The sequence below is a fragment of the Urocampus carinirostris genome, chromosome 2 (genome assembly GCF_059441175.1).
Source record: "Urocampus carinirostris isolate Australia breed hairy pipefish chromosome 2, RoL_Ucar_1.0, whole genome shotgun sequence".
NCBI classification, from domain to species: Eukaryota; Metazoa; Chordata; class Actinopteri; order Syngnathiformes; family Syngnathidae; genus Urocampus; species Urocampus carinirostris.
Genome location: NC_142350.1, coordinates 44277355 through 44298694, shown reverse-complemented (window position 1 = coordinate 44298694; position 21340 = coordinate 44277355). Strand labels below are relative to the sequence as shown.

Below are 21340 nucleotides of genomic sequence, written 5' to 3'. Positions count from 1 at the left end.
AATTTGTATTATACAGCTGGAGAGTCTGGTCACTTCCTGTGAATAAATGTAATGTATTTCTGTAGGCCCTGGTGTGCATGCTCTTGTGTGCACTTTAGGAAAAAGGAACTGTCTTGTGAACGAATTGCGGGTCTTCCGAGGTGTTGGCAGAGTAGGTGGTTGTAAAAAGTTAGGGGAAATGGATTTGTGGCAGTGTAGTTCCTCTAGGCGAGACTAATATTTTAGTGTACAGCTGGTTAACTTGAAGGAAAGTTTTTGTGCGTTATTAAAGCCTGCAATTGCATTCGATTATAAAATAGCACTTTTTTTTCTTGATATGGAGACGTATTGTGGATTGTACACTAAAATCTACCACTTTTTAATATCAAAAGGTTGGCATGTAATGATGTTCTAGACAGGAAGTGAAGGTTGCATCAGTGCAACTGACTTTCAAATGTCCGACCACATTTGAATGCAATTTGTGTTTTTTTGAACGACTTTGAAACCGAACAATACACATTTCTCGAAATAAAGCTGTTAGAAATGTAAAGCAATGTCTTGAATTTCTTTCCCCTGTTATAAGGCTGTGTCCTGAGCCCCTTGCTGTTCACCCTGATGACACACGACTGCGTCCCTAGGTCAGCCACAAACCACATCGTGAAGTTTGCGGACGACACAACAGTGGTGGGCCTCATCAGGGACGACAACGACCTGGCCTACAGAGAGGAGGTGGAGCAGTTGGTGGGCTGGTGTAGGGACAACAGCCTGGTCCTGAATGTTGACAAAACTAAAGAGATCATTGTCGACTTCAGGAAAAACCAGCCCAACCATGCCCCACTTTTCATCAACAACAAGGCTGTGGAGGTTGTCAGCAGCATCAAGTTCCTAGGGGTGCACATCACAAACAAACTCACCTGGTCCGTGAACACTGCATCACTGGTTAAGAGGGCACAGCAGCGCCTGTACTTCCTGCAGAGGATGAGGAGAGCCCACCTGCCCCCACCCTCCCTCATCACATTCTACAGGGGCACCATAGAGAGTATCCTGACCAGCTGTATCTCTGTGTGGTGTGGAGGCTGCAGCGCTTCCGACTGGGGTAGTGTGAGGAGGGTGACGAGGACAGCAGAGAAAATCATCGGGACTTCTCTCCCCTCCATTCAGGACATTGGCCAGAAGCGCTGCCTATCCCAAGCTAAGAACATTATTAGGGACCCCTCTCTCCCCCATCATGGACTGTTCACTGTGCTAGCCTCTGGGAAGAGGTACTGCAGTGTGCGGTGCAGGACCACCAGGTTCCAGGATAGTCTTGTCCCCCTGGCCATTAGACTGTTAAATGGTCAATCAAACACATAGTAAATCTAAACTGCTGCTAATCTGTACATCTGTTGGTTTTGTTTGACTTTTTGCACTACTGGCAGTTCTTTATAGCTAGCCACTCCTTGCACATCTGTTTCTCTGCACTATTGTACTTACAGTGTTATTGTTACTGTTTACCTGACTTGTTTACCTGACTGCCCATTTTGCACATCTGGTTAGCTGCTCCTCTTGCACTATTTGCACTGCTGTAAAATACTATACATAGCCATAATTATTTAGTATATTATTAGTACTCAATACTCCAACTCAATACAACATTTTATTTATATCTGTACATTCAAGGAAACTGCTGGTCAGATGTATCGACATTTCGTTCTGTATACACGTGTACTAGAATGACAATAAAGTAGATCTGAATCTGAATATAAATGGCCACTAAAAGGCAGCAGAGAGTCACTTGAATTTTGTGTGTATTCCGGGAATGATGCCCAATATAAATGTCAGTCCATTTGGCTTTTTATTAAAATAAAAAAGTCCAGTCTTCAAATAAAAATAAAAGCTTGTAAAAATGGATTGTAAGGGAAATTGTGCCTGGTGGAACACAAAATTGAGATGAACGACCTTGGAGGCTTCCTGCTTGACCTTGGCCACTTGACTTGGTAGCTCATTGGCTCCGCCCTTTCTCACACCTGAACGTGCATCACCACCTGCCGGCCGGCCTCATCTGCATCTTCAGGGAGCGTGTCTGCAACCATTTGGGGACAAAAAGTGAAGTGTACCTGTGGCTAACGCTGGTGTGCCGCAAATGCTAACTGTCTTCGTTACCGTTGCAGCGGTAGCTCAGGTGGGACCAGATGATGTTTTCCTGGGAGAAGCACAGCAGGCCCAGCCGGCCACCCCTCAAGGTGCCGTCCATCAGCGGCCCTGAATCCGCCACCAAGTCGGAGCCCTCAAAAAGACGTAGCCTGGGGAGGAGAAACGTTAGCACCTCAGCAGCTTGTCATTTAGCCCGAAAGCCACCAAAATCCTACTCCAAAACACTAATTTAAACCATGGGTTTGGTTTAAAACCCTTGTAGTTAACTCAAAAGTTGGTTTTAAATTAGCGTCTGTTACTCAAATTGCAGTTTGAGACTAAACCTTACTTTATAATCCGAGTCTTAGTTTAAAAATCACACTTCAAACCCAAACGCTGGTTTAAAACACTTTGAAATCCAAGGTACAGTTCAATATCCAAAAGCTAGTTTAAAGCCCTAGTTTTAAACCCAATCGGTAATTGAAACGTTCAATTTGGATAAAATAGTTACAAATCTAAAAGCTAAAAAATCCTGGTTTGAAAAACTATCTGCAGTTAAAACCCTATTTTGGAAACAAAACGGTACATTAAGGCCTCAATTGCAACCCTTGTTTTAGCTTAAAAATCCACAAATGCTGCAGAAAGCTGGTTTAAAACCCAATTTTGAAACTAGCCTTGGGAGGAGAAGTATTGGTGTGGCGGCACCTCAATGGCCAGTCACTGCGCCTGAATAAATACTGCTGTGGGAATTGCTTTAATTTGAATTTATGTGGCGTAGAATCAAACTTGTTTTTACCGGTTTTAACCAACATGGGGTGCTGAAGGTCTACCACAAGAATTGGTTTAAATAGTCTAATTTTTTTCAATACCATTGACACACACAATACATATTTTTTATTTTTACCTTGAAGTTATACATTTTGTTTATTAATTTTTGATAAGAATCATTGATCCAAAGGAGATTGTTGTCTCAAACAGAATGTACACGTGGTTTGAATCCAAACAAACAATGATTTATTTATACATGGCGAGAAAAAAATCAACAAAACAAAGAAAACATTGTGACAAGACAATCACGTTTGTGATTATATATATATATGGTAACGCAGGAAAAAGAAGAATTCTGCAATGTCTGAAATCAATGATGAATAAACTGGACTTGAAAATAATCAACGAAACGGATGATCAACGATTATTCATGGTGTGTCTGAATAAAATGAGGCTCGGCACCAAAAGGGCTGTTTGTGAAATTTGCTCTTGTAACTTATAATAGGGGGGACCACCACATGGCTTCGGGCGCGTTTTAAAATGATCTCTTTAGTCTTATCACGTGGTGGTCGCGATAATGAAACAATAGAGGAAAAGACATGTGGCTCGCTCACCCGACTTGTGGCAGAGTCCTGAAAAGGAGCTAGGGGGATGCAAGAAGAGAGAGCCTCCCACCTGGAAGAGCGGCGGTCCAAGAAAAGAGCTACTGGGCGTTGCCGCGTGCATTTTAAATTCCCAGTGACGCCATAGACCACTGTAAGCGTGCCACTGGGGCTGGCTGCAGGTTATTCCCCCGGAGATTGCTCACGGCCGCCTCAGTCCCATCCCAGTCCAGGTCTGGCCGCGGCTGGGTCGGGGGCCAGTCCCTCAGTGCCAACTTGGTCCGGCCTCCCTTGCAAAACAAACCCCAGCCATCGGGCACAAGATACCTCTCCCACTCTTTGGGCTTGGAGCGGTAAATATAGTCCCCGCTGTCAAGCCGGGTGGCATTAGGTGCTGGGGTCTGATACGACTGGGCGCCTCCCCCCTCCGATTTTATGCCACTTTAGGTGCAAAATTGGTCTTAAATGTCATGAGATGTGGTCTTGAAAACGTCTTAAGTCTTAAATTTGAATGGAAAATCCTGTGGTATATTGTATTTAGTTTCAAATTTTAGGCCACACTTTAGTATTTTAAACTGATTTTAGGGTTTCAAACTTGGGTTTCAAATTAGGTTTTGGGCCTCAAGTTAGGGTCTTGTACTCAGTTTAGGGATCAAAACTAGGGTTTGATCTTTAATTTGGGCTTTTAAACTGAATTTTGGGTTTCAAACTTTTGTCGGGCCTCATAATATTGTTTTAAACTTATTTTAGCGTTTATAACTGAAGTTAGGCTTTATTTTAGGGTCTTCAACTATTTTTCGGGTTTTGAACTAGTGTTTTAACCGTAAACTTTTCATTAAATGCCTTGTTTCTGCAAATCCCAATCTTGTGGTCAGATGAAGATGAGCTGTGTCCGAAACGGGTCATTTGGAAGGCGACTGCCACCCGGTGACTGTCACGCGCCACTTACCTGATGTAGCCCACCTTTGGCCGATGGCTGAGGTGCCATCGGTACGAGGTTTTGTCCTTCCAGCCTTCGTTCCTGGGGTCCTTCCATAGGAGTGTCACTTCGCCGCTTGTGTCGCCTGTGTGCCACAGGGCGTTCCTCAAATACTCGCCCGGGCCCGTGCTCGACTTTACCACCTGGCCGGCACAACAAATTCGCAGACCCGAAGAAGGTAAGGACACGTTTTTTTGGATCCTATGCCACATTTCCCAGAATTTTCCAGACCTTGAGGTGCAGGGCGGGGCTGGCCTCGGCTCTGAAGGGTCGCATCTGCCAGTAGACTTGCTGCGTTTGCTTCCACATGACTGTGTAGAAACTGGACGAGTCTTGGTACGAGAAGACAAATCCGGCGTAGTCGTCGTCCGTCACTGTGTTGACGTGAAACGTCCCTTCGAAGTCCACGCCGCTGAACCATGTGTAGCCTGCCGCCGAATTGCATCTTTTAAACTGAAGCTCCACCACGGCGTTTGATTTGGCGTCAGGACATACCTATGGCAAGGCCCGGGTCGCTGTTCATGGTCTGGACCACCTCCTTACCCTGGAATGAGGGCGGGGACATCAGCTACTGCACGGTAAGAGCGGCAAGAACCGGTTGGGCTCACCTGATGAAGGTTTTGGCCTCAAACTAAAGATTTAAAGCACTTCTAGGTTTTGGAAGTAGGGTCTCGGCGCCATTTAAAGTTTTTTAACGTTTCGAAGAAGGGTTTTAATCTCAGGCCTGGACCTCAAACAAAGGTTTTAAAGCATTTGTAGAGTTTCCAACTGGGGTTTCGGACTAGGGTTTAGGCCACTAACTAGGGCTTTGAAGTGTTTTACAGTTAAGTAGGGCTTCAACTAGGATTTGGGCCTATAACAAGGGTTATAGGGTTTCAAAGTAGGGTTCCCAACTCAGGTCTCAACCCCAAAGTTGTGATTTTAAGCATTTTAGGGTTTCTGACAAGGGTTTGGGATGAAAATTAGGGTTAGGGTTTCCAACTAGGGTTTCAGCTGCACACTAGGGTTTAAGTGTTTTATAGTTTTGAAGTAAGGTTTTGAAGTTCGGTTTTGACCTACAACTAAGGTTTTAAAGCATTTCTACAATTTCGAACTACAGTTTCAGGCCCAAACTAAAATTTTTCAACCAGAGTTTTGGTCTTAAACTAGGGTTTTAAGAATTTTTTTGGTTTTCGAAATACGGTTTCTAACAAGGGTTTAGGCCTTAACTTTTAAAGCATTTCTAGGGTTTCAATGTGTGATTTTCGCCCCAAACAAGGGTTTTAGGTGTTGCTAGCGTTTCGAAGTGGGATTTCAATCCCAAACTAGCGTTTGAAGTGTTTTTATGCAGTTAGGTTTTGGTCTTCAACCAGGGTTCAAAGTTTTGCTCTCAAACTTGAGTGTTACAGTATTTCTAAGCTTTCCAGTCAAACGAGAATGGGCACATCAGCAACAGCACCACCTGAGCGCCAAGCACCAGTCAGGCCTACCTGATCAAGGACCACCCAGTTGGGGTCAATCTGGGCGTCCCCTTCGGGGTCCAGAACCACCGTCTGAAAGGCTCGGAAGTCGGTCTGCGTCACCTCGGCACTCTCGGGGCAGGCGTCCAGTGTGTCCGGCACCGCGTCGTTGTCAAAGTCCGTTTCGCAGGCGTCGCCCACGCCGTTGCCTTGGCACACAAGCGAGGCGGGGATCAGTAGGCGGAAACGTTGGCACCTGCTCGGCTCGCTTTACCATCCCGGTCCTGCTGGTGCAGGTTTGACATCAGCCGGCAGTTGTCGCTCCGGTCCGGAACACCGTCGTTGTCGTCGTCGGGGTCGCAGTCGTCGCCGATGCCGTCGTTGTCCGAGTCCAGTTGCGCCGCGTTGGCATCATAGGGGCAGTTGTCGCGGTCGTCCTGGTGCCCGTCGCCGTCCCTGATAAACCTTAAAAATGTCACCCAACGCCCCAAAAACAGTCGCAACAAAAAGTGTGGCGTACATATCGCTGCCGTGGTCACAGATGTCGCCCACTAAGTCGTCATCGGCGTCCGTCTGAAGAGGAAAAGCGTTTAAAGTGTTTTACGGTTTCAAAGTCAGATTTTATGGCTTTTTTAGGGTTTTCAACAGGGGTAATGGGCCCAAAATAGGGGTTTTTACTGTTTCGAAGAAATGTTTCAATCAAGGGTTTGGGCCCTCGACTAGGGTTTTGGAGTGTTTTTTTTACTTTTTAGGTAGGGTTTTAAACCTGGGTTTGGGCCTCAAACTATGGTTTTAAAGCATTTTTGGGTTTCCGGTCATGGTTACTAATCAGGGCTTGGACCTGAAATTAGGGCTGTGAAGTATTTCTTGGGTTTTTCGGCCAGGGTTTTTGACTAGGGTTAGGGCTTGTAACTACGATCTTAAATGGTTTCTAAGGTTTTCGACTAAAGATTGGCCCTAAAAGTAGGGTTTTAAAGCCTTCCAAAGGTTTCCTGTTAGAGTTTCCAACCAAGGTTTGGGCCTAAAACTAGGGTTTTTAATTGTCTTAGGGTATTGGACTGAGGTTTCCAACCAGGGTTTGGGCCTGAAACGAGGGGTTTAAAGCATTTCTAGGGTTTTAAATTTTTTGTAGGTTTTCCAGGGAGGGTTTCAGCCCCAAACTTGGGTTTAAAAGTGTTTGTATGGTTTCAAAGTTGGGTTTTGTACTCCAACAAGAGTTTTAATGCCTTTTTAGGGTTTTGAAGAAGGGTTTTAAAACAGGACTTGAAGTGTTTTTTTTGACCTTCCGGCAAGGGTTTTGACGTAGGATTTCCAACTAGGGTTTTTGCCTCAAATTAGGGTTTAAAACATTCGTAGGGTTTCAGACCCAAACTAAAGTTAAAGTGTTATTACGGTGCAACGCCCAGCAGCGCACTTGTGTGGGGTTGCTGAGTTGTGGGCAACTGTCGCAGGCATCGCCGACGCCGTCGCTGTCACGGTCTGTCTGCAGGGGGTTGGGTACCAGGGCGCAGTTATCCAGCACGTTGGGGATGCCTGCAGGCACAAACCGGTTTTTGAGTCCGGTGGAATTCGGGTTTGGCCGTTGGCGCTCGGCTACCGTCTCCGTCCACATCCAGGTCGCAGGCGTCCCCTCGTCCGTTGCCGTCCATGTCCGTCTGCTCGCCGTTGGACACGTTGGGGCATTTGTCGCAGGCGTCGCCGAAGGAATCAGAGTCCGAGTTCTGCTGGTCCTTGTTAGGGACCAGACGGCAGTTGTCCTGCAACAGACGCCGGCACTCACGTGAACTCATAATGTCCACAAATTTACATTGCTTACACACAAGAATGGTTCTGGTTTTATTCTGAATTTGACTGTGATTTGGCATCTACCTCCACATTTTGGATGCCGTCCCCATCTGCGTCATCGTCACATTGGTCCCCCACACCATCGTTGTCGGTGTCTTCCTGGCCCGAGTTGGGGGTCAGCACACAATTGTCCTGATTGACCAAAAGCTGTCCGTCATCGCACGGACCGAGGCATTGCTCCGTGGAGCAAGTGGGCCTACAACATCTAGCCAACTTCTGGCCCAACTAGCCAAGACCCTCGTTGGAGAGCGTGCAGTTTGACTTTTTGGCCATAAGAGGCATGAATGAGCCAAAGTTTATTTTGGAGCTGCTTGAATAGGCGATGAAGAGGAGGAAAGAAGAAGGGAGGAGTAAAAAAGAAGGATAAAGAAAGGAAGGGAGGAGTAGAAAAAGTCAAAGGAAAGCAAATATTGCAAAACGAAGGGAGGACGTGTGAGCAAAAGAGACGAATGAAGTAGGCAGAGTAGAGAAGGAATATGTTGGAGAAGAGGGCAGAGCAAGGAGAAAGACTGGAGTAGAGAAGCCAGATGAGGAACAAAGAGAAAGGGAGGTAAAGATGGTTGAGAGAAGGGAAATGAGGAAGAGGAGAAGGAAATAAAGGGGAGAAGCAAGGCAAAATGAAGTAGGAGGTGGTAGGGGGAGAAAAGGGTGGAGTGGGGAAAGGGAGGAAGTGAGAATGAAGGAGTAAGGTAGGAAAAGGAGATCATGGAGGATAAAAAAATGGGAGAGAAGGATGGGGGACCAGAGAAGGTGGAGGAGCAAAGAAAGGAGAAAGGGGTGTGTGTGTGTGTGTGCGCGTGTGTGAAGGACAGATTGAGGGAGTATGAAGAAAGAGGAAAGGGGGGAGAGGGTGGAGGACAAAAGAAGGAAGGTAGGAAAAAGAGATAATGGAGGATGAAAAATGGATGATGAGGAAAAGAAGGAGAGGGAATGAGATTAGGGTGAGGAGCAGAGGAGTAAAGAAGGTGGAAAGGATGGGGAGGAGAAAAAGGGGGTGGTAAACAGGGAGAATGTAACAAGAGAAATTGTGGCAGGAGGAGGATAAAAGGACAGATGATGAGAAAGAGAAAGGGAGCGAGGTGGAAGAGAGAAGAGTGAGTAAGGAAGGAGAAGGTGGAAGTGGGAAGGATGGAGGAGCCAGTGGAGAAGAATGAAAAGGAAGAGAAAGCACAGAGGAGGACAGAAAAAATAAGGGAAAAGGGAGAGAGGGGAGAAGGGAGAAGAAAAAGGGAACAGGAGAAAGAGATAATGAGAGAGAGAGAGGGAAGGAATAAGATTGAAAATATGAAGATGAGAGAAGATAGAAGGAAAGAAAGTAGAAAGGGAAGCGGGAGACAAGGAGGTGAGAAAGAGGGTAGAGGAGTGAGGAAGAGAAAAGGACATGAGAAAGGAGGAGAAGAGGAATAAGAGAAAAGGAAGCAGAAAAAGAAAGGGTGGTGGAGAGACTGACAATAAGGGAGGAGAGAAAGGGAAAAGAGAGGAAGATGAAAAAATTAAGAGGGGAGAAGAGAGGATGAAGGAGGAAGAAAGGCGAAGGGGGACAGAAGAATTGGGGAAAAGGAGGGGGGATCACCTGTCTGCAGTGCTTGTTGTTATCCAGGCACGGCAGCGATCGGTCGGGGAAGCCATCCAAGTCGGTGTCCGGGCTGCAGGTGTTACCGTTGCCCGCCCAGCCCACGTTGCACTGAGAGCGGGCATCAGCGCATTAACATGGCGCCAGCAACCCCGGCGACGCAGGCGGCTCACCGTGCAGGACGGCACGCCGTTCCTCTCCATGTGGCAGCGGGCGTGAGTGTCGCAAGGGTCAAAGCTCAAACTGGCGCAGGACTCTTGCGGCCAACATCCGGCGCTCTGATTGCCGTGGTAACCCACTCTGCATCCACCGCATCGGAAGGAGCCCTGAAAAGACGGCGCCCGTCATGTTCACTGGAGGCGTGGTCAGGGCGGGGCCTGGCCGCAACCTACCTCTGTATTAACGCAAATCGAGTCGGCCACGCACGCGTCGGGGAGCTCCACGCACTCGTCCACATCCACGCATTCCTGTGGAGCGCACATACACGTTGGCGTGGAAACACGAAAAAGCCACGCCTGTTCGGCAGAAGCACCTGCTTATTCTTCTTGGCGAAGGCCAGTCCGGTCCCCGCAAGTGGCGCCCCCCGCAGGCCAGGAGGACACGGGGCGCATCGGAAACCGCCGTCCGTGTTGATGCACGCCAATGGCGAATAACACGGCCGCGCCTCGCACTAGCACGCACGCACAGGTAACTAAAGTAGGCGGAGCTTACACGCAATAGCGACCCACCTCGTCCACGTCGCGACACTGCAACCCGTTGCCTTCAGTGCCCGGCGGGCACGGCCCGCAAACGAAGCCCGGGGATTGGGGGCTAGGGGTGCAGGCCACACCCAAGTAGCACGGGTTGGGCAAGCAGGCGGAAGCTGCCGCCTCCTGCTGGAAACCTGCACAATTGGACAGTCTTAGCCACGCCCACAACAATGGAGGTGACCTTGCACTTGCTGCCAGGGTTGGGAGTAACGCATTACGAAGTAACGTGTTCCTAGAACGCAATTACTTTTCACTGTAACGAAGACTGTTAAACGTTATTGTACAGTAACTCAACTGTCGTTACAACATGGTGCATTACTCCGCTACTTTTGAAAGGAAAAAAACGTGCTGCTATGTTTTCCGTTCTTTTGTCTGTTCCTGCTTCGATCAGCCAGCAACAATGCTGCTATAACAATCGAAAGGGCGTACCTTCAAAAATACAGTAATTTCTTGTTGTTTACTTATCACGTTTTGGCTACTTTGCTGATTTTCATGGTGCAGTGGTTTCCGCATTGAGGAAGATGCAACAAAGTTGTAATTCTCCACCCGCTTAACTTGGGGTTCCCTACTGTCTCCTTAGTGCTTTTTCAAAAATGTTTGATAATGGAAAAATGTTTTTTGGAGGACAGAACCGGAAAGTAAATGCAGTTTTCTAGCCATGATGGCGGCAAAGTTAAATGTATCATTTCCTTCATCCATACAGTTTTGCAAAAAAAAGAGTTCTTTTAAATACAGTACTTGTATTTGTTGAACAAACACTTAAGCCTCTAAATTGGGTTTGTTTTTGAGTACTAAATACATCATCAGATAATCAAATAAATAAAGGTTTCTTCTTTGTGGGTTTTGACTATTGCAGGATGTTTTTGGAACGTAATGCCTGCGAAAAAACGGGAATTCTGATATACTCACATCTTCAACGTATTTACTACTAAAAAGTAAATTTCTGAAATCGGGGAATCAGTTTATTTGCACATATTTGGTTGTGTGTCATCAGTAGCAAATGGTAGGCAGCGTGTAGGGCGGGGGCGCGGCTTATAGAGAGACAGCTAAATCAACGGGGAAATATGAGCACTGAATTGATGGTAAAAGTGTGCTGAATTTTGGTCTTTGAAAAACGATTTTACATTTATGACATTACCCAGAGATGGAGAAGGAAATGTTCAAGTGGATTGAAGACAAAATGGATAGGGAGTATCTTGACTGTGTTAGTTTACAAGATCTCAAGATTTTTTGAAAGTGGGCTTCAATGTGAGTAATTACATAATTATGAACTAAATACTTACTTTCAAAGTAATGCGCTACTTTTGGGTGACTTTTGGGTGATCTCATTACATTTTAAATAAAGTAACGAGTAACTGTAACGTTTTTTTTAGTTACAAGCCCAACACCACTCACCGCAAGCTTGGCACTCCAAGATGGCGTTCCTCAGCAGTGACATCTCCTTCACCTGCCGCAGGTACAAGCACACCTGTTGGCTGGTGATGTCACAGAACCTCACCCCCAACCACGCCCATTACCTGTTCCTTGACGTCCATTCGCAGCTCAGCCAGCATTTGATTGAATAAGCTCATCTGACCAATCAGGGCTTTGGTGTGCTCAACTGCCGGGAAATCCAACATTCAGCCATCGGCAAGCAATCACCGACGTTTTCGAACGCACTCACCCAGGACGGTGCGCAGGTCTCCGACGGCTGCAAACACAACAGGGTGTCAAAAAGGTTCATAAACTTGTCGTGTTGTATGTTTCCATAACTAAAAAAACTTTATAAACTAATATTACTTTATAAACAGTCACATTTATGCAAATGAGCTACAGAATTATGATTTATGGCCATATTGCCAAGCATCCCGGAAATGCCCAACATTCCAGTCATGTAAATGCTTATTGAATATTACGATATTCTTAAACAGGAAATGTATGCATGTAATACATTTATAACGAATTAATAATTCCTGAAATGCTTAACATTCCTAAAATTAATTTGCATTATTGTAATGGGCCATAAATCATTTATGATTCGTGAACGGGTTTCTGGAACTTTAGGCTTATTGGCGAAGAATTTAGTTACAGTCATAAAACAGAATTTCACAACTTATTTGCATAAATATGATAAGTCACAAATCCATCATAAATCTCAATGGAATTTTAGGATTGTTGGGCATTTCAGCAATGCAAACAACTATTGCATAAATATTTCACGACATTCATAACCAAATAAAAAAATAGAATGTAGGGCATTTCAGGAAGGCATACAGTTACAGTTATAAATCCTAATTTGATAACTAATTTGCATAAATATGTCATGTAAAAAAATGATTAATACTTCATAAAGCAATATCTTGGGTGTTAGGTTTTTTAGGAAGGCTTATAGTTACAGCTATAAATTACAATTTCACAATTTGCATAAATATGACGGGTCATAAATCATAATTAATTTAAGAATTTTAAGACATTTCAGAAAGGCATGCAATTATGATCCTAAATCAGGATTTCATAATTTATTTGCATGAATTAGTCGGGTCTCAAATCATTCTTAATTGACAAAGGAATTTTGGCAATGTTGGGCTTTTTAGGAATGCATGCAATTAAGGTAATGAATCAAGATTTATTAATTATGGTATGTTGGACCCCTTAACTAATAGGGTTGTGGGGTAAAGATCAGGGGATCTTTCGGGTGTTGGCCGAAGTTGCTAACCACTGCACTAGGGAAACATGATGGGTCACAAATCAATCATAATTTGTAAGGGTATTTCAGGAGGGTTAGGAATGTACATTTTCATTGTACTTGTTAAAGTAATATTCTTTGGTAATCGTAAGGCAAATCAAAATTTAGAAGTAAAAATGGATGGTGTCACAATAGACATTGTATCAGAAATTAAGTTTTTAGGGGTCATAATAGACAATAAACTAAGTTGGAAAACACACATCAGACACATACAAACAAAGGTATCTAAAAGCATTTCAATAATTAATAAAACCAAAGTTCTTTTACATTATAATGCATTGTATTTATTATATTGTTCTCTCGTTCTGCCATATTTAACATATGGTGCAGAAGTCTGGGGAAATAATTACAAAAGTTCACTACAGCCCCTTTTTATCCTTCAAAAACGTGCAATAAGAACCATACACAGGGTAGGATATCGGGATCATACCAATATTTTATTCATGCAGTCCAATTTATTGAAACTGGATGATTTAATAAAATTTTTCACTTCACAACTGTTATTTAAAGTCAACAAAAACATAGTGCCAGAAAACATACAAAGATTATTCACTCGGAAAGAGGGAAATTATAACTTGAGGGGCTGTGGTGAATTCATAATCCCAAAGGTGAGAACCACCAGGAGAAGTATGTGTGTGTCTGTGTGTGGAGTCAGACTTTGGAATAATTTGCAAAATGAAATCAAACAATGTCCAAATATCCATGTGTTCAAATTTAAATACAAAAAAGCATTACTGGCGAAATACAGAGATGAAGAAAATGGGATATGAGGGAGACTGGAAATACTGCACTTCAAACCATGGCTAACTTGTTGTTATTGTGCTATTATCACATCAGAACTGTTATAAATATTGTGTTCATTTTTATTGATATTATCACTGGTGCCGCAGTGACATTATGCGCATTATGATGTTGAGGGATGGGTATTGCGAAGATTAGTGTATAAAATATGTGATTATTGTAACTTATAATTATAGATATCTGACCTATGTAATAAGTATATCCATGAGATTTTGTTGTATTGTACACAAGAGGGAGCTATCTATAAAATGTATTTAATAGGGAAGATAAAGGGGTAGGAAAAATAAGCATCTGCTTCTGACTACCCCTTTTCGAACATTTTGTGGGACATTATTTCGTTGTTGACTCATTGTTTTTGTCCTGTTTTTATTTTTATGTTCGAAATAAAATTTTCATTCATTCATTCATTCAAGTTTAATTCACAGCTGTGGGGGTCATAAAACAATACACCTGACAGGTTTATGACATTTGTTGAAAGCTGCATTGTGTTCGATTGTTAAAATGTGTCACTGAGTATGTTGTCACTATCGCATGAGTTTTCCGGCTATATTAGTTTTATTATTTATCCATTACATCATTACTTTAAAAATCATACCATTCATTAAGTTGTTATAAATGCACCTCATGTTGATCCACATATTTGAATTAAGTATTTACTCGCTGTAATCATGAAAATATATACTTTCATATCAGAGTACTTTCTCAGCCATGGTCTTAGCCTTATCTTATCATACAACCTTGAAGATTCAGATTCATTCTCTTGTACATGGAGTTCTTGTAATGTGAGTCTGTCAGAGCTTCATGATCCATATTTGCAAATCCAGACCCCTTTTTTTCTATAAGAGAGGGGGAGAAATATTCTTGCGTGCCTTTAGGTGGGGAACGCTCTCCCGATCAACTGGTCCAGAGTGCACTCGGTTTATTTTAATTTGTATCTTTATAACACACGGCCTAAACTGAACTGCTTCTCTTTAGCCTAATTTGTCTTCATCCAAGTACTCGGCCAAATCCCAGAAGTTGAGCCCGTGGCAAGTCACGGATTGTCTATGCTAACATTTGGTGACCCCCGAACGCTAACAAGTGTTAAACTTTCTCTCTCGCCGGAAGGGCGTGGCACTTACCCGAGTCGTGGGCGGGGCCGCCTGGAATGGGACAGTCAAGCAAGGAAAAAGCTTGAGAAACGCTACCTCCTAGTGCCACACGCAGGGACTCCACCGCGCCCTGAATGGGAGAAAAAAAAATCTATCCGTCAAGGAAAATCGGAGGCACAGTTTATTCCAGCATACCTGCATGCGGGCGTAGGCCTTCTGGCCGTGCCGGACCTCCACAGCGTTGGTCTCCTGGGGGACGGGGGGCAGGCCGGGCACGCCCTCCGCCCAGTCGGCCAATTGGCAGTCCACGTAGAGCTCCGCCCTCCCGCGCTCGCCCTGCGATTGGTTGAGACGCAGTAGCAGCGAATGGCGACGCCCATCCGACACGTTCACGTTGGCCAGGTTGACCGAGTGAACTTTGCCGTCCGAGGGCCGCAACAACCGCAGGGACATTGTGGGCGCAGGGGACACAATTGGGGAAGAATGGGGCTCGCCACCGGGGCGCTACAGCACCGAAACTAAATCGCAAGGATTTGCTCCACTTTGCTCTTATTTTTCTTGAACGCATCAGAAAAAATTAATGAAACTGTGTCCTTGGGCAAGACACTGAATCCCTAATGCCCCCAATAAGCAGGTCGGCGCCTTGCACGGCTGCACGGCCGCTATTGGTGTGTGAGTGTGTGTGTGTGAATGGGTAAGTGTGAAGCACATTGTAAAACGCTTTGAGAAGTCTTCATTGACTTGAAAAGCGCTATATAAATGCAGACCATTTACCATTTAGTGTAGTCGCTTCAGTGCAGGCTGCTGTTGTGGTTTTTTGGGGAAAAAAACCTGAAGGCATTTCTTAAAAGAAAGTGTTTCAAAACTGAAGAAAGAAAAAAAACTGCTAAACCAAGAAAAAAAGAAAAAAAACATAAAAAAAAACTGAAGAGAGTGGTGTGAAACAAAAACAAAAAAACTAAAGGAATAGAGTGGCACAAAAGTGAAATAAACTGGGAAAAAACTTACACGGAAGTTCTGCTAAACAGAAAACAAAAGAAGTGTTGCTGAACAGAGAACAATGGAAATATTGGTGATAAACAGAAAAAAACTGAAAAGGACACGGAGAAAAAAACGATAAAAAAACAAATTCATTAGTGCAGAAAAAATAACGAAAAGTTGAAAGGAAGTGGTTCAAAACAGAAAAAAATGAAGTGTTGCTAAACAGTAAACGATGGAAAAAAAACTGAAAAGAAAATGGTGAGAAACAGAGCATTAAAGACAACAAAAAATCAAATTTATTGGTGCAAAACCAAAAACTGAGTGGTTCAAAACAGGATAAAATCAAAACAAATACAGTAGTGTGAAACAGTAAAAACAGAAAAGAAAGTGATACGAAATGGTAAATAATCTGAAAATACTGTGAAGGAACAGTACAAATCAAGACAATTGAAAACATTTTTTAAGAAAGGAGTCACGTGAAAAAATAAATTGATGCAGAAAAGAAAAAAGTGACGCAAAATCGGAAAAATAGTAAACGCCCAACTGTTATTACCCCAATTTTTTTGCACAAGACTATTTTCCAGTGTCTTTTAACATTAGATTTTTTTTAAATGTATAGTTTATTCTTATATTTTGTTCTTTATTTGTAGTTACCCTGGAAATATTTGATTTCAATATTTTGAATTTAGGTTCTGTTGTGTCATGCAAGGATTCCAGTTTAAAGTTGCTTGGAATAAAAAAGTTCAAATGAGTTCAAAGTTCATGGAAGACTGAAAAAGAAATGTCATTATAATTAAGTAAAATAACAGAACTTTTTTATGTATTTTGAGCAGAATATTACATTATTAATTTAAGTAATATACAGTGGAACCTCGGTTCTCGACCATAATCCGTTCCAGAACCCTGTTTGAAAACCGATTTGTTCAATCACCGAAACCGTTTTTCCCATTAAAAGTAACGTAAAATCGTTTTAATCCGTTCCAACACCCTGAATGTTTACCATGAACGTAAACATGAAGCTAACCCAGGCTAATCGTACGTTCGCGTTAGCGTAATCTTCCGTACGAAAGATTACGCTAACATGAACGTGTAGAAATAAAAAAAAGGATTATGAATAGGATTTCTTACCTTTGTGGTGGACGGTGGGGAGAGAAAAATCATCAAAAGTTTTTCAACCTCTTCCAAAACTTGCGGCAGTTGCTTGCTTATAGCGCTAACTTCCTTAGCCGCATCACTCGATTTCACAGCCTCCCTATTCTTTACTATCGTACTGATAGTAGATTTAGCCATGCTGTATTCCCTAGCAAGATCGGAAACTCGCACACCTCTTTCATATTTAGCTATTATGTCTTTCTTAAAGGCAATAGTCGTACGGACAACTTGTCCTTTTTCACCTGTCCTGCTTGCACCAACACCTTCTTCCGAGGCATAATTAGGGGCTAAAACACCCGTACGCCGCCCAGCATCGCACCCTAGCGTACCGGCGTTCGAACTCTTTCGACCGAACAGCGAAGCGAGAATTTTTCGAAATTTTTGGTCGAACACCGATTTGTCAGAACTGAGGGGCGGTCGAAAACCGAGTTTCCACTGTACTGAACAAACGGAACCTTTTTTTTTCCTTTACTTTTCTCTTCTTTTGTTTCTTGTACTCCTAGCTTTTAAATCCTTTTTATTGCTTTTTCTTCTTTTAGTTATTTTTTTCCTGCTTATTTTCTTATTATTATTTTCCTTTTTAATATTTTTCTTCTTTTTTTTTTTTTCTTCATTAGATTTTACTTCATGTTGGTTCCATATCAGGGGATGATCTAATAATAGTCTGGAAAAATAGTGATTAAGGGCTATACAAATAAAAATGTCTTGACTTGACTTGGTTTTTCTTCCTTTATTATTTTCTTCTTTTTTCTTTCCTTTATTTTTTTCTTCATTTGTTTCTTTTTTCTTAGCTTTCTTTCTTTTTTGTCTTTTTCCTCTTTTGATTATGTATTTGTTTTTCCCTTTTCTTTTTTCTTTTTATTCTTTTCCTTTCTCCATCTTTTTAATTCATTCTTCTTTCCAGGGGTTGGCACTGCCCCAAAGAGGAAACGAAAGCAACGGCTTTGATCACCTTTGTTGATCTTGGCGACGAGGGTGACCTCCATGAGCTTCGCGTTGTGGCGCTTGTCGTGCACGGCCAGGAGGACGCCGCCGCCCGCCTTGGGGGGCAAACGCACCGCGGCCGCCACAAACAAGTCGCTTGCCGCTGAAGAAGAGCCGGCGTCGCCCCAAAACTCACCGGCACGCTTGGCATCCATCACGCCAAGCACGTCCAGCACTGGCAGGGAGAAGGCAGGGAGCGTTGGTGAGTTAACACTATACATACCTGTCAACCTGTACGTTTTTGCTGTCCAAAGTACGTTTATTATGCATTTTAAGACGTGTACGACGTACTAGAAAATCTGTACGAAAAACGCAAATTTACCATCCAGGGTACCATGAATATCACGAAACGGCAAATCCATCAAGTCAAACGAGTTCGCCGGGGTAGCCTCTATCTCCGTATGTTTTTTTGTTGCAAACGAAGTGAGCGGTTTGATGCTACTGTGCGCATGCGTCTGCCGCCTGGGGATTTCCCATCATGCATCATTCCCCCCCCCAAAAAATATGGTGTAAGATTATTTTGTATTTTGTAAGGGAAAATACGACTGTTTGTACGGGCATGGAGACGTGGAGGTTGACAGGTATGAGTATACCTCAAATAATGGACTTTTTTAACGTTTCCACAATAAAGTATTATTGCACTTCCTGTACACTAGGGGTCAATGGAGTTCTCAGTGGAAGAATGTTTTTTTTTTACATTTAGCCTCCACGCAGAGCATTAAGCATCGGCATCTTTTATGTGTCAAGCCGGCCGGACAATATGAAGACGTTAGACAGCTATCACCATCGCACAAAATAGTCAACGTGAGCTAAGTTAGCAAGCTGTATGTTTTTATTAAAAATATCAAGACTACGATAAGAGAGTTTTAAAAATGCTATCATTTTGGAGGGTCATTTGATTGAATTTGGGGGTGCTTGAGCACCCCTAAAAACGGGCTGGCTACGCCCATGGTCCACAACTCAATTTGTGTTGACGCAGTTGCGTGCTGATGACGTAACGTTCACGACGCGCAATTTCTCTGAATTTGCTTTTTAAACATTTGAATTCAATTGAGCCGGCAATTATGAGCAGGGCTCCAGCGGCGCCTTCTAGTGGCTCAGCAGGGAACAGCAACTGAACGGCGCGCTATCATTTAAGGCAAACGCGTGGGGAAAATGAAGAAGAGCGCCAGGTATCTTACCTCGCTGCTCCGGAAGTTGTGCTTTCGCGCAAATCCAAATCATTGGCAGCAAACAAATCGCCCACATTGTATTTCACCTCTGCGTTCACGAGCAGGCGCCGAATCAAGAAACGGTACCGAGAAATGGACCGACGGAAAGAGGGCGTGTCCACACCCGGCGCAGAGGAAAAAAAGGAGTGGAAATTGGACGTGACGTCACACATAGATTGCCGTTCTTAAGTTTGGGGTACTTGCTTTCGAACAGGGCCGTTGTTAGACACGAGTCCCAGGGGGGGCTTACCAACTATTATTGGCCCGAAAACTAATTTGCACAGCACAGTTTACAGTGTTTTTCCAAATTTTTAAAAATAAAATGTATTCTTACTCTTGTATTTTGTAGTCCATTTGTTGTTGTACTGAAAAATCAATAGGCATACGTTTAATGGACCTTTGGTTGTGTCATCCAGGGATCCCAGTTTAAAGTTTTCTTGCCTGCTCTCTTCTTTTTCTCCCCCTTTTTTTATTCTCGTTTTTTTCCCTAGCTTTTTATTTGCTTGATAGTTTTTCTTTCTTTTTATCGCATTTTCATATTTTTTTCCCTTCATGTATTTTTTTCCTCTAGCTTTCTATTTTTTCTTGCTTTTTCTGTTTTTTTTTTAATTCTCACATCTCCTTTTCCTAATATTATATTGTTTCTCTTCGCCCAGCGTTTTACTTCTTTTTTCCCGGCTCCTCCGTGTTATAGGTAGAAGTGTCCTTGGGCAAGACACTGAACCCCTAATGCCCCCAATAAGCAGGCCGGTGCCTTGCATGGCTGCAAGGCCGCTATTGGTGTGTGTGTGAATGGGTAAGTGTGAAGCACATTGTAAAGAGCTTTAAGAGGTCTTCATTTACTTTATTGTATTTTTTATTCTTTTCCCCCCCCATCTCCTTTTCCCAGACTGCTCTCCCCACTACATCCTGTTTTTTTAGGTTGGTAGATCGTGTCCGTGGGTGGGCACTGCCCACCCTCCCCCGGTAACGCTCCTGTTTCAAGGAGACGCAGTTTTTTTCCCGATAAATAATGAAAAAAAAAAAAAATCACCCCATTTGATGTCAATGCGTCAAATGACTGTTGTAGCTGCAAATGTCTGTTTTTAAATGCAATATCTCCATTTTCAACGAGAGATGTGGCTCTGAACGCTTGAAGACACAGTCCTCAACTGGAGTGGTTTGGGGATGTTTGTTGGAAAACTGCTGTTGGCGTGTATGTGGTTTTAAAAATTAAAACCATTGAATATTTTTAGTTTTCGTTTCGGTTCATTTTACATATTAAATGCTACCAAATACAATGAATCTTTTGTGGTTTGTTACGTAAGTTCATAGTGAATGACTAATTATTCATTTTTTTATGAAGACTACCAAAACAAAATCTAGGTAATGATGGTACTGACGGGGCCCAACATCACTCAGACCCTAGCTCCAGAGCCCCTACCCCCCCAAGTAAATTGTTGAGTTGAGTCCCCTGATTTAGACCTTGATTACATGGCGATAAGTGGTTCAGTAAACTAATGAAAATAATAAGTTTTAATCCGGGATTTTTCTTAAATATTCAATATCTTCCCCTTAACTCTTAATATAGTTTATTTCAGGTAAAAGAAAAACAATTTCTTTTTCATACAAGTTTTTACCACTTTTTTTTTAAGTAAACATTTCTCTACTGTGTTTTGGGGGGGTTGATGACATTTTTACATTTTATTTTGTTCATTACCCATTTTGTGTGTGTGTGTTTGACATTCTTTTATTTTGGGTACGGAGTTTATGATTTTCTTATTGTATATTAATGTTTTTATACAGCATTTGGAGTTGCATTGCAGTGTCTGAAAAGTGCTTGATAGGAGTGTAAAGGCCCATGTTCTAATAGAACGTTGTGTTAGCTAATTGCCAAATGGATGATTGAAAGACCCTCGTGCAATGATGTTAGCACAGCTAAAAATCATTTAGCTGGTTGGAGAAGCTAAAAAACTGACTTTCTTTAGAGTTAGTTGAGTATCTGGAGCTTCACATTTGTGCATATGATTAAATTTTTAGAAAAAGAGAACTTCTGTTTGAAACTTGACAGCCTATTCTTATTCCAAGAAATGAAATTGCTAAGAAACTGAAGATCTCCCACAACGGTGTGTACTACTCCCTTCAAAGAACAGCACCAAGAGGCTTTAAACATAGAAGAGAAGTAGGACCAAAACTAAACAAAGAGGAAAAGTACATAAGTGTCTCTAGTTCAGGAAATGGACACCTTCACAGGTCCCCAACGAGCAATTTTGTTAAATAGAACCAACAAAAGAACAGTGTCAACAGCTACACTGAAGAGGCGACTTTGAGACGCTGGCCTTTAAAGCAGAGTGACTAAGAAAATGCCAT

The 21340-nt window shown here is 42.9% G+C and overlaps 1 protein-coding gene across 1 annotated transcript; it reads right to left on the bottom strand.

Moving 5' to 3' along the window:
* Positions 1 to 1794: 1794 nt before the first annotated feature.
* Positions 1795 to 19331, bottom strand: thbs3a (thrombospondin 3a). The gene is made up of 23 exons (XM_088326669.1): positions 18962 to 19331; positions 17749 to 17955; positions 14859 to 15115; positions 14694 to 14793; positions 11710 to 11736; positions 11564 to 11646; positions 11442 to 11493; positions 10026 to 10180; positions 9830 to 9967; positions 9690 to 9764; positions 9471 to 9623; positions 9298 to 9408; positions 7749 to 7856; positions 7477 to 7636; positions 7294 to 7412; positions 6400 to 6452; positions 6154 to 6335; positions 5910 to 6088; positions 4936 to 4984; positions 4672 to 4868; positions 4411 to 4583; positions 2122 to 2261; positions 1795 to 2041 (listed from the first exon to the last, which is right to left on the bottom strand). Exons 1-23 carry the CDS (start codon positions 19026 to 19028, stop codon positions 1980 to 1982), a joined length of 2847 nt encoding a protein of 948 aa, XP_088182795.1. The 5' UTR covers positions 19029 to 19331; the 3' UTR covers positions 1795 to 1979.
* Between the last annotated feature and the right edge of the window lie 2009 nt (positions 19332 to 21340).